At 46.3% G+C, this 13,366-nt stretch overlaps 1 protein-coding gene across 1 annotated transcript in view; it reads left to right on the forward strand.

The window, feature by feature from the left end:
- Positions 1-13,366, forward strand: part of abca2 (ATP-binding cassette, sub-family A (ABC1), member 2) — a 146,576-nt gene that overhangs the window by 79,843 nt on the left and 53,367 nt on the right. The window contains 9 exon segments of the mRNA XM_083644079.1: positions 408-584; positions 2,760-2,981; positions 3,271-3,644; positions 4,236-4,395; positions 6,631-6,759; positions 6,957-7,124; positions 8,227-8,323; positions 8,843-9,016; positions 11,281-11,383. Of these exon segments, the coding sequence (XP_083500205.1) occupies positions 408-584; positions 2,760-2,981; positions 3,271-3,644; positions 4,236-4,395; positions 6,631-6,759; positions 6,957-7,124; positions 8,227-8,323; positions 8,843-9,016; positions 11,281-11,383 (1,604 nt within the window).

Below are 13,366 nucleotides of genomic sequence, written 5' to 3' on the forward strand. Positions count from 1 at the left end.
GTTTACATAGTAATTATTAAAAAAATTATATGACTGTTTTAAAATGCATTGCGGCCTATGTGGCACAGCAAGCAACCTTTTGCCCAAGGGCCGTGGCACTCAAAGTGTTAAATAGGCGCACTGCATACCCAGGTATTTGAACTAAAAGAAAAGAAAAGAAATTTTTGCGTTCAACTCGACTTTAAATGTGGAGGGCCGGCACATGGCATCAGCTAGTAAACTAAACTGCCATGTCTTTCTTTGGAACCTGGGATAGGTACATTACTTTACAAACAAAATCACGACACTAGGAAGATGACAGCTCCCGCTAAACGTTGCCTACTTTTTAACCAACCCTAATTCGAACCCAACTTCGCCAAACATCTGTACCGATGGTGCATGTGATCTGTCCCCCCCCCCCCCCCCAGGAGAAGCTGCTTGGTGGGCTACACGGCCTGGACGGAGGCCTGATCCACAAAGCTCTCCGCGACCCCGCCAATGCAGCACACAGGCAGGCACTGCTCAAACTCATGTCCCAGGCTCTGGGCCTGGCCGGGCCCGACGGAGACCAGAGGAGCGACCAGCAAGGACTGGGGGAGGTGGAGGTAGACCGGCTGGGAAACATTCTTCATGTAACCTACATGTACAGTACATTTCAGGCAGCGAGAGGACAGTTCAATTCCTACATTACCCAAACATAAAATCAGCCACAGCGAAGGAGAGCTGCAAACTATTCTGCTGGGTTCAACTGCTAGTTTCCAATGAGCGTCACAGCTTCATGGCAAGGCAAGGCAAGGCAAGGCGACGTTTATTTATATAGCACATTTAAAACAACCGCAGTTGACCAAAGTGCTTCACACGTCAGCAAATATAAAATGGATACATTTTTTGGATACATTTTTTCTTTATACGAAATGATACATTTAAGAAACTGTGAACACAGAAATAAACACAGTAAAGCTGTGTTCACACCGAGATATTTATTTTTCTCCCTGTCGCTCGATTCAACCCTTTGGAATCGCTCCGTCGCTGTGTTTAAATCGCTCGTCAACAGGCACAATTCTCAAGACTAGTTTGGACCGGGGGGAGCTGAGAAATGTACAGTCGGGAGGAAGAAGTTCCGAGAACGGTGTACAATACACTCACCAGCATGGAGCCAAGTCTCTGTCAGGAGCATCACATCCAGTTCACGGGAAGTGAAGAAGTCATTCAGTCGGAAGGTTTTGTTTGCTAGTGACCTAGCATTTAGCAGGGCCAAGCCAAGAGTTTGCTCCACGGCTAGCCAGACGATTTTAGTTTCACGCACCGGTGTTTACTGCAGCCACTTCCGGGGGTTACGGCAGCCAATCAGCGTTGAGCAGCAAGCGACTGTTGCCAGCGAAATTTTGCTCGAGTTGGGATATCTCATCTCGGGCGACGAGCAAATTTTTCGCCCCATATCGCTCTGTCGCTGTCGCTCGGACGCCCAGCGATTTTTCTCCCGGGCGAATATACGCTCAATCGCTCAATCGCTCGTCTGCATTGACTTTGTATGTAAACTCGATGCCAGCGAAAAACTTTAATAGTTTGGTGGGAACGCACCTTAAGATGAAGTGGAGGTGACAGCTCAGCTAGCCACAGAATAGCGACAAGTCTTTAGTAGCGACTGACTCTAAGGACTCAGCAGTTCGTACTGTATGTAGACAGGTAAGCTGTTCCACAGGTTAGCCACCACGAAAACACTCTATGTTTCCACCTCGATCTCGGCACATCTAAGAGCATCTGGTTTGTCGACTTCAGTGCTCTGGATGGAGTATAGATATGTTTGAGATCTGCGAGATGGGAAGGTGCCAGTCCATTTAAACCCTTCAAAACAATGAAGAAAATCTTAAAGTTGATCTTAAAGCAGAGCGGAAGCCAGTGAAGGTCGCCCCACACAACGGCTTCAAACCACTCATAATCAAAGACCGGAACTGTCCGTTTTATAAGCTGCATGGGAACTGCTGCTATTATAACAATTATGTTAAATCTAATTGTTTTTATTATTATTTTTATTTATTTTTACTAGCTGCTATTATTAGTACCGTAATAGTATTATAATCTAGAAATATTTCTGCCTCCAAATAGTGTCCCTTTCTGCTCTGGTAATGCACTGGTAATGCAAGATGCTGAAGTTTGTTTTAATCAGCAATTGATCCAAGAGCAAGTATGTATAAAGTCCCGGGACCTTCCTTGTAAAACAGATGTGATGCTGTTTGGTCCTTGTTAAATTAAGCCTTGTTACGTGTGATGACAAGCAAGGCCACTGGGAGGACAGAGCAGTGCTGTTGGAAGATCTAATAACCCAGGATGCAAGTACAAGGCTGAACTGTCTTATGAAAAAATATTTCAGTATAAATATAGAAATACATTATTCTCGATCGTTTCATTCTGGTTTATTTAAGTCAAACAGATTGACTATTCACGACACTCACATCCATAATATTACGAAAAGTTGAATTGCTATGCTTCATACTGTCTCACTCATGTTTTCTTGTTAGCTTTTCTCTGATTTTACCATTTGCCTCGTCGGTATTTCTTGTATTTTGTAGTTTCCAATATCACTTTGACATGTGAGATGTTGTGTAGATTAAACGTTTGAATTTAATGAATTAGAAATTTTTTCTAGCTTTACAGAATGTGCTTCCCTTTTGCGAATATTTCTCACGATCAGGGGCAACCTATAGGAAGCGAGTATTATGGTCACAACACCTTATGATGCAGACAAAACCCGAGTCGACTATTCTCTTGGTCTTTGGCAGGGGGCGCTGCTGACTGGCACCATGCTGGAAGTCCTCACCTGCGGGGAGGGCGGGAGCAGTGAGCTGAACAAGATCCTATTGGTCCCCGAGAGGCAGCGGCCGGCGCTGCAGGCCTATCGCAGCGTGGTGTGCGGTGGAGGGGCGGGGCAGAGGTCGGAGCGCTTCAAGCAGATGAGCCAGGAGCTGAGAGAGCAGATCAACACCCAGAGTGTCATTGAGAAGGTGTGGCAGGCAGCTCTATGCTGATGTTAAACTCGTGTCATTGTTGCCAGATCTCGCCAGAGAAACAAGCAACCACCAGGTCTTAGGTCTTTGAAGACCTGCTTGCTTGTTTCTCTGCGAGATCGGGCAACACTGCCATCAAAACCCCATGGTTGAGATTTAATGTCAAATTTGGCTGCTCATGATCAGATCTTTTCAAAACATGATGCACTTGAGTTCAAGTTTTGCAGCAAACAATGTCAATGTCTGCCTCTTCTCCTCTTCCCCTCGTCTGCCCACCTCCCTCCAGCTTCATCTGGAGCAGGCCGACTCCTCGGTTCCTCTCTCCCAGGCCCACCTGGGGGCCTTGTTGAGGGACCTGGCCGACGTGGAGCGCCTCCTCAAAGATGTGGACCTCCTCTCCGGCCTGGCTCGCCTCCTGCCCAAGGGGGCCTGTGCCGGTCGAGCCGCCCCTTCGCCGGCCAACGTCACCTGGGCCCTGAACGCCACCACCTGGGGCCCCAACACCACCGACGTCCCCGGAGAGGAGGGGGGCGAAGGGGCCGAGGGTGGAGGCGTTGGAGGAGGAGGAGGGAAGGAAGGAGCGGAGAACCCCCGCTCGCAGTTCTCGGCTTTTGTGCAACTCTGGGCGGGGCTGCAGCCGATCCTGTGCGGGAACAACAGGTGGGTGAACCAGACGAGGTGCTTATCAAATCCAGAAAGTTGATACTTGTGTCCTCCTTGTGGAGAACGTTCTTTCCATGTTGTCTTCGAGAGAATTAACTTCTCAAGAACCTGAGGACAGAGAGGCATCTTTACAGTTCGAGATGGACTGCGGAGTGATGGACTTGTGCCATCAATTAAGACACACAAATCTTGGAGCTTCTCATATTATATATGTTCATTCATGTTCATGCCCATATATGTTCTCATTGGACAAGTCACCATTTGATGCAAGTAAACATCCAGTATCTTTAACCATTCATCCTCTCTCTTCTTTTGTGTTGGAATCATATTTCAGCCGTTAGATATATTACATAAGGCAAGAACACAAATTGCCAAACACAATAATAAGTATAATTCTTTAATTGATGATAAAGAGGATTCTTGTTTGTGTTTTTTGTTTTCCTCATTTTAATCACAAGACGTGTCATATAACTGTAGATGAAGTTCACAAGGACTGTCTGGGAGATGGCAGATAGATGCAGAGAGGAGGAATATGGGCTGTAAAGTGAGGTTGTTAACCAGTGGTCCATGACTGACTTGCTCTTTCAGGATCATTGAGCCAGAGGCTCTGAAGCAGGGGAATATGAGTTCACTGGGCTTCACCAGCAAAGAGCAGAGGAATCTGGGCTTGCTGGTGCATTTGATGACTACAAATCCCAAGATCCTCTACTCCCCCATCGGCTCCCAGGTGGATAAAGTGATTCAGAAGGCAAGTCAATGACGCTGTGCTCAGTGTAGTTGTCAAGGTTCCCACGGGTCGTGGAAATCCTTGAAAGTTTGTGAATTTGAAGGGGGAAAAAATCAAGGTCTTCAAAGATTTTGAAAGTAGACAAGTGCTTGAATTTATTTATTCTGTGCAGGAATAGAAATTGAACTTCTTTCTTACTTAACGTGTAACACAGCACAGTTGAGAAGTGTTCACACATTTAACCCATTAATACCTGATGCAGCATTTGTGTGTGTATCCCTTTAAGACAGCGAACCGCATGACGCGGTTCGCGGTCTTAAAGGGATACACACACAAATGAGGGATATACACGCAAATGCTGCATCGGGTATCAATGGGTTAAGCCTCTCTCTGTTTGCAATTGTTGTCTGTGAGCTTCTGTAAAGCTGGTAGTTCTCATAAAAATGTGTTGTGGAACCTTGATCTCTGTCTCAAACTATGCTGTGTTGTTGGCTCCTCGAATTTGAGCCAATTGGGCCCGTTAAGTCCTTGAGCTGTTTGTACTACACTCACTAAATCTTAATACGTATGCTCAGAGTAGATGGATTACAGAACTATGCCGGAAAAAGCTATTTGATCTGATTTGTTGATTTGATATTAAGAGTTTGCTCTTGATAATGCTGCATGCGCAGTTTCATTTCCACTGATGGATGCTGCTGCAACTCGCACTAGAGACTCGTGATATGAATTATTGGGGCCCCATAGAGCAAAGTATATTCTGTGGAAATAGTCTCATCATTTGTATCCCACGGGCAAGACATTCATCACACCAGTGGCGGGGCGGGGGGGGGGGGGGGGGGGATGGGGGTCCCACATGAGGCCACCTGATTAATCTGGCCTTACAGCTTGTAGTACTGGCCCCTGTCCCTAGAGGGCTAAGCTACCACAACATGAGCCTATTGATGATCTGTGAGTTCAGTAGTTAGTACCACGTGCTGTTGGCAGTAGCTCCGCAGATCTCTTCTAATAATAATAATACATTTTATTTGAGACGCCTTTCAGAACACCCAAGGTCATCGTCGTACAGTGCATAAAAGAGACACACGTTCTAAAAGATCATACTCGGATAAAGATGCATGGCGCAAACATCAGCATAATTAAAAATACGACGAGCGTAGATCAAAGAAAAGACACGAGATACACAGGGGAGGCAGATAACATAGATAAAGAGTGCTGCTGTATGAGATTAAAGTGAGTAGGCCAGTTTGAACAGGTGGGTTTTTGAGGTGGGATTTGAATGTGGTGATGGAGTCGGACTGTCGGATGCGTGGGGGCAAGGAGTTCCAGAGTCTGGGTGCAGAGCAGCTGAAGGCCCTAGCATCCATGGTACTGAGGCGAGAGGTGGGGATGGTCAGGAGGCCAGCTGAGGAAGAGCGGAGAGAGCGGGAAGCGGTGTACTCCTGGAGGAGGTCAGAGAGATGGGTAGGGGCTAGGTTGTGTAGGGCTTTTTGTAAGTGAGCAGAAGTTTTTGGGAGTCAATCGGGTAGTGAACGGGGAGCCAGTGGAGTTGAATGAGGACAGGGGTGATGTGATCTGATGATTTAGTGCGGGTGATGATCCGGGCAGCTGAGTTCTGAATGATTTGGAGTCTGTTGAGCAGTTTGGTGGGTCGGCCAGAGAAAAGAGAGTTGCAGTAATCGATTCGGGAGGTGACAAATGCGTGGATGAGAACTTCAGTGCTGACAGGGATGGGCGGAGTCTGGAGATGTTGCGGATGTGGAAGAAAGCAGACCGGGTGATGTTTTTTATGTGGGGTGCAAAGGAGAGGGTGCTGTCCAGAATGACACAGAGGCTCTTGACTTGGGCGGAGAAGGGAACAGGGAAGCCGTCAATGATGATGTTTGAGGTGGTGGTGTTGTGAGCTTTTGAGAGGGTGTTTTTGGAGCCGATGAGCAGGGCCTCGGTTTTACCGCCGTTTAACTTCAGGAAGTTCCTGCTCATCCAGCTCCTGATGTCCTGGAGGCAGGTGGTGAGGGAGGTAGGAGGAAGAGCGGTGGTGGATTTGGTGGAGATATATAGACCTTATCTTAGCAAGTGGGCTGAAGACGGGTAGAGAGAGCAACGAGTGGGAGGGCAAGAGCTGGAGGGGACGAGGTGTGAGAAAGAGTACGTTAAAAATGGAGTTAACCATTTGAACAAGTCACTGAACAAAAATACAAACTATTAAAAACAAAACAAATAAAATTAAAGTTGTTTATTCTCTTTAATTGTGTTCAGGCAAATGAGACGTTTGCGTTTGTGGGGAACGTGACTCACTACGCACGGGTCTGGCTCAACATCTCTGCCCAGCTCAGGACGTTTTTGGAGGAGGGCAGGCTGCACAACCAGCTGGCTTGGCTACAGCAGGTACGCTCCCATCAAGCAGACCCCCTAATATTAACGCATTAATTAATGAATTAATGAATGAATTAATTAATATGATTATATTGCTAATATTACTGGATTACTGGGAAATAATTCCCATATTTCCCATCTCTCTTAAGCTGCTGTCATCCCACAGACGTCTTGAGTGTTAGCTCTTTCTCCCCCCCCTCCCCCCCCAGTTGTCCTCGGAGCTTCGCCAGCACCCGGAGCTGCTGAACACCACGGACAGTGAGTTGATGCAGGGTCTGTTGGAGGGAAACTACACCCTTCCCAACACCTCCACCCTGCTGGAGCAGCTGGACACCATAGACAACGCCGCCTGTGGCTGGACACGCTTCATGTCAAAGGTCTGTGTGGTGGAGATGTAAGTTAGGGCCAGTTGGTCAGAGTTACAGGACAAGGTTTAGTGCTGAGGTCATCCCTCTATAAGGGATATGTACTGTGGATAGTAAGGTGGGACAGATTCACCTTTATGATGCTAGGATGCAGTTTGATTGATTGATTGATTATATATTTATTGTGTGATGACTGGTTGTCTATGGGAAGATCTTCATTTCGATCAGGCTATGCGTCTTATTCTTATTTGGGGATAGTTATAGTGTGGTCAAAATGCTGTTTCAGAAACGTTTCAACTTACTGCCAAAAGTAAAATTCTAGGGGAAGCAAGAGTACAGAATGTTATTTTTTTGGCATAAAGTTTTTACAAATGTACATTTTTTGAATATCAGCACAAAATATCAACCATCATCAGATTCAATCATACTTTCTACTCCACTAAATTTATTTCACAGCTATAGTTACTAGTTAGGCTACTTTTCAGATCTATATTAGACTAGCCAAAAGTATAGCTACATTGTTAAGTTTAGCTTCACCTTGACAAATTTAAAATGCTGCTTACATGTAGGCCACATGTATAAATCGCTATTAATATTCCAATCATTTATGAAAGATATCACTGTCTAAATGGGGACAGTTTGCATAATAGGCAGTACTGGGCATACAGAAGCAGCCAACTCGGTGGAGTGGGCGGATTCAAATGTCTGGAGCTTGGCAAAGACATTTGTGGACATATGGGTGGGTAGTCAGAAGTAGCATGGAAATCATATTAATGAATGCCAGTAGTTGATATAATAATGGCTTTAGACCTATGAATGATCGATGTCTCAATCAAAGGTGACAGTTGCCATATAGTGTCATTGGCCAAGGTCACTGCGCTCCTCATAGGTATCTATCTGCTGAGCAGCACAGAGAGCCAGTTTGGAGACAGGAAGAAGCTGAAAGACACACGACCCTATTGATTGATTAGCAAACAGCCACCGTGGAGTAATACGAGTTCTGTGTCTTTGTGCATGATGCTCAGCTCTAAGAATAGTTGTCCTATTCCTAAGAAGTATTTTTTTTTGTCCACTGTGGAGGCTTATTTCTGTCTCCGCTCCCCCGGGCCTCTAGGTCAGCGTGGACATCTTCAAGGGCTTCCCTGACGAGGACAGCATCGTCAACTACACCCTGAACCAAGCCTACCAGGACAACGTGTCTGTGTTTGCCAGTGAGTTCCCCCCCGCCTAAGATAATCTGGCCCCACAACTTTCTTAGCAGTTCGCGGGTCCCGGGTTGCCCGGTCCATAGTGAAACAGATGCATGTTATGTACAGGATCAACTCGGCCTACAGATTTGGCTCGTCCTACCGGAAGTGCTCGGCTCGGCGTCCACAACGGGGTCTAACCCTAACCCTGATTCATATTTTTAATGTCTATTATGTCTGATAACATCAGTAGTTTAGCATTAGCTTGTTAGCTAATCTAAAACTGTCGGCCATTTTGCCCACATTAATCCCACCACGTGCCCGACGTACAGCCAATCACAATGCGTGCCTGAGCCGATCTTGTAGCCCCGACACCGGTTGTGGCTTGTGTTGTTGATATGGGGGTGCAAGGGCATGAATTGCAAATACATGCTGTATAAAACCAAATGCACCAGAATTATGGATCAGATAGAACATATAGCAAACAGGCTTTGAACCCACGCGGCAGCACAGCGCTGAACTGGTGTTCCCCTTCCTTCTTAGGTGTGATTTTCCAGACCAAGAGAGACGGCTCCCTCCCGCCGCACGTCCTGTACAAAATCAGACAGAACTCCAGCTTCACAGAGAAGACCAACGAAATCCGCCGGGCCTACTGGCGTCCCGGGCCCAACACCGGAGGCAAATTCTACTTCCTCTACGGTTTCGTCTGGATCCAAGGTGCGTGACCGGAATCCACTGCTGCAGCTTGAGCGTTGGCAAATGTATTCATAGGCTCGAATAGGGATTTAATACAACATCATGTATACAGGACGTGTTTAATCTGGCTCACCCCGGCCCTGCCATGGTTGGACATGGTCGCGTCCTCAAAATCCTTGAAAGTTTTTGAAAATAGACGTAAATAGACATGTGTTATTGAAAGTGCTTGAATTTATATATTTTATACAGGAATAGAAATGTATTTTTATTTTTATGTTACCTAATATGTAACACAGCACAGTTGCGAAGGGTTGACATGTCCAAGCCTCTCTCTGTTTTTAATTGTTGTCTGTGAGCTTCTGTAAAGCCTACTACTGTAGTTATCATCATCATCATCATCATCGAGTAAGTGGGCTCTGTCTGTCTTGGGGTCTGTCTGCGATTTTGCTCCCACATTGTGAGATTTGTGATGATTTTGGTCAGTAATGATGTCACGATGTCACAATGTCTATGACAATTGTGATGTCACTGATGGTGTCACAGTGTCTATGACATCATCAGTCAATGTGCAACACTACTTTCCTCTCACTACTGATCACTCACTGACGTCATCAGTGATGCGAAGTTGAGCAAAAAGCGCAGAGTGATGTCACTCGAGCACTCCGTGATGTGATCAGTCATCGTCACTTGAGCGAGCAATTGTGATGTCATCAGTGAGTGATGTTATCAGTGATGTGAAGTTGCGCAATTGTGCACTGCGCATGCCAATAGAGCAGGCGAGGACGCACAGCGTGTTTAAGAAGATGTGGGAACCCTGGTTTCAGCACGATCTGCAGATGGCACTGGCCTCCGGCTATAAATCAGGTCGGCAGGGTGGTGAAATTGTCGCATCAAACACATTGTTTGGTTTGTTTTATTAAGAAAATGATTTATTCTCGTAAAGTGCTTACCGTGGTGATCCTGAAGCGGGCGGGCGCGCACCTGTGAAGACGCCAATGCGAGCTACAGACGATGAAGCACTTTCACACTGCGAGTCATCTTTTATTTAGGAGGTGGGGGGAAGCTGCTTATCGGACACATAAAGTTGATCCAGGATGATACACTGAACCTGACGGGACTGAGTCTGAGGACAGCCCAGGCTCACCAAGATGTAAATGACTCTTTGGTTTCAGCTGTGATAGATGTCTCTCTCTGGCTGGCCTTTACAGCGCCTTGCATTATCGTGTCGTCAGTTTGATGGGGAAGGGAAAAACGTCACCTTTTTATCGCTCCTACCTAAAACATCACTTCTCTGTCATGTTTTTTTTTTTCCGTTTTCTCAGATTTGTCTCATTTTCTCCCAAGTTGTTGTCCTCCTCCGTTGCGTCCTGGTGGCTCACCTGGCAGCACGCGTACGACGGAGGCTCGGTCCTCCACGCGGCCGACGCGCCCGTTCGTATCTGATCCGAGGTCCTTTGCCGCATGTCATCCCCTCTCTCTCTCTCTCTCTCCCCACCTTTCCTTTCCTACTGTCCTATCTAAAATAAAGCCCCCCATCCCCCCCCCCCCCCCCAAAAAAAATCTTAAGTTGTTTGTCCAATTCCCCCTCCGTCGTTGCTCCACCCCCTCTGCCGATCTTGGGAGAGTTGTAGACTAGCACAATGCCGCCTCTGATACATGTGCAGTTGCCAGCCGCTTCTTTTCACCTGACAGCGAGGCGTTAAACCGGCAGGACGTACGTAGCGTGTGGGAGAATCACGCTATTCTCCCCAGTTCCCCTCCCCCCCGAACAGGTCCCCCCCCGACCGACCGGAAGAGGCACTAGTGCAGTGACCAGGACACACCCCCCTAATCCGGCTTCCCACCCGCAGACACGGCCTGTATGGACGCCCGACTAAGCCGGAGGTAACCCGGGGCTTGAACCTGCGACCCTCGTGTTGGTGGGCAGGGAATCTACCGATGCACTACCCGGATGGCCTTCTCTGATCATTTTAGGGAAACAGGAAACAGGAAAACCTAAATCTTAAACCAATTGAATATCAGTCAAGGAGAGAAAGGCAGTTTGATTTGATGGGAGAGGTGGAGAGGCGGGATGGTTCAGAAATATGGGATGGTTTTATTGGTTGGAATTGATAAGCCTCCCGGTACAGCATGAGGTCTCTAGGAAGTAAAAGTACGAGTTAATTTCATGGGGCCTTTCATGGGGGTTTTCATTGGGCTTTCTAAGTTCACACAGGATGTGTGTATTTCAGTAACTCTCTCTCTCTCTCTCTCTCTGCCACTCTCTCTCTCTCTCTCTCTCTCAGATATGATGGAGAGAGCCATCATCAACACGTTCGTTGGCCACGATGTGGTGGAGCCCGGCAACTACGTTCAGATGTTCCCCTACCCCTGTTACACCAGAGACGAGTAAGAAATGAGCTTCTTATGTCGTGATACTAACACTCCCCTGTTACACCAGAGACGAGTAAGACATGAGCTTCTTATGTGGTGACACTAACACTCCCCTGTTACACCAGAGACGAGTAAGAAATGAGCTTCTTATGTCGTGATACTAACACTCCCCTGTTACACCAGAGACGAGTAAGACATGAGCTTCTTATGTGGTGACACTAACACTCCCCTGTTACACCAGAGACGAGTAAGAAATGAGCTTCTTATGTCGTGATACTAACACTCCCCTGTTACACCAGAGACGAGTAAGAAATGAGCTTCTTATGTCGTGATGCTAACACTCCCCTGTTACACCAGAGACGAGTAAGACATGAGCTTCTTATGTGGTGATACTAACACTCCCCTGTTACACCAGAGACGAGTAAGAAATGAGCTTCTTATGTCGTGATGCTAACACTCCCCTGTTACACCAGAGACGAGTAAGACATGAGCTTCTTATGTGGTGATACTAACACTCCCCTGTTACACCAGAGACGAGTAAGAAATGAGCTTCTTATGTCGTGATACTAACACTCCCCTGTTACACCAGAGACGAGTAAGAAATGAGCTTCTTATGTCGTGATACTAACACTCCCCTGTTACACCAGAGACGAGTAAGACATGAGCTTCTTATGTCGTGATACTAACACTCCCCTGTTACACCAGAGACGAGTAAGACATGAGCTTCTTATGTCGTGATACTAACACTCCCCTGTTACACCAGAGACGAGTAAGACATGAGCTTCTTATGTCGTGATACTAACACTCCCCTGTTACACCAGAGACGAGTAAGAAATGAGCTTCTTATGTCGTGACACTAACACTCCCCTGTTACACCAGAGACGAGTAAGACATGAGCTTCTTATGTCGTGATACTAACACTCCCCTGTTACACCAGAGACGAGTAAGAAATGAGCTTCTTATGTCGTGATACTAACACTCCCCTGTTACACCAGAGACGAGTAAGACATGAGCTTCTTATGTCGTGATACTAACACTCCCCTGTTACACCAGAGACGAGTAAGACATGAGCTTCTTATGTCGTGATACTAAGGGTGTATTCACACCTGTAGGTCGTTTGCTTTGTTCCGATTCAGGTACTTAATTGATACAATTGTTGCATTTGTGCCTTGGTTCGTTTGTGTTCACACAGCTACAAATGAAACGGTCCAAATAGTATTGTCAAACTTCCTGGATTGGCCTGCAGACACTCTGATAGGCTAATAGCCTCTCGGGATGGACAAAATAATTCCCAGAGATTTTCCTATATGATTATAAAAATGCGTTTTGTTAGACCTACATTTTAGGCTATGTCGGGCGTCCGCCGTGCGAGGAGAGAGAGAGAGAGAGAAAGAAAGAAAGAAAGAGGGAGGGATCGGGAGAGAGAGAGAGGGAGAAAGTTCTTTATTTATTTATTAATGTATGCTATGTAGCCTATGTAAGCCTATGTATTTATTTAGCCTATTTAGGCTATTGGGAATTTGGAGATAGAAGATCAAAGACCCTCGCAAATTCTGCTATTAGGCTACTATCACGGAGATGAGGATTAGCCGAGATAGGCTATATGAACACCTGTCCTGTCAGGAATAAAATATTAATAAATAATTTAATAACAATGGACATTTCGAGGAAGACATGCAATCAGTCTGATTGTCTGATTGAACCAGACAATCTTATCACAAAGAAGGCTGGCTCTGATTACCACGATTTGTTTTCATTTATTGAATGGAGACGAGAGAGCGAGAGAGAGGGAGAGAGAGGGCGGTGTGCTGCGCAGCACACCGCACGCAAAATCCGTAGAGATTCAACACATTAACGTTGCTTCCCATGGTCCGAGGTAAGTTGATTGAGTTCAAACTGCTGATGTGATGATCCAAAAATCCCCCAAAGTTTATCGATGCAAGTCACAAGTTGCCAAAACAGGATCTGAAAGATGTTGTTTTTAAACGATAAAAATGT

Source organism: Poromitra crassiceps, assembly GCF_964638095.1.
Source record: "Poromitra crassiceps genome assembly, chromosome: 10".
Taxonomy (NCBI): Eukaryota; Metazoa; Chordata; class Actinopteri; order Beryciformes; family Melamphaidae; genus Poromitra; species Poromitra crassiceps.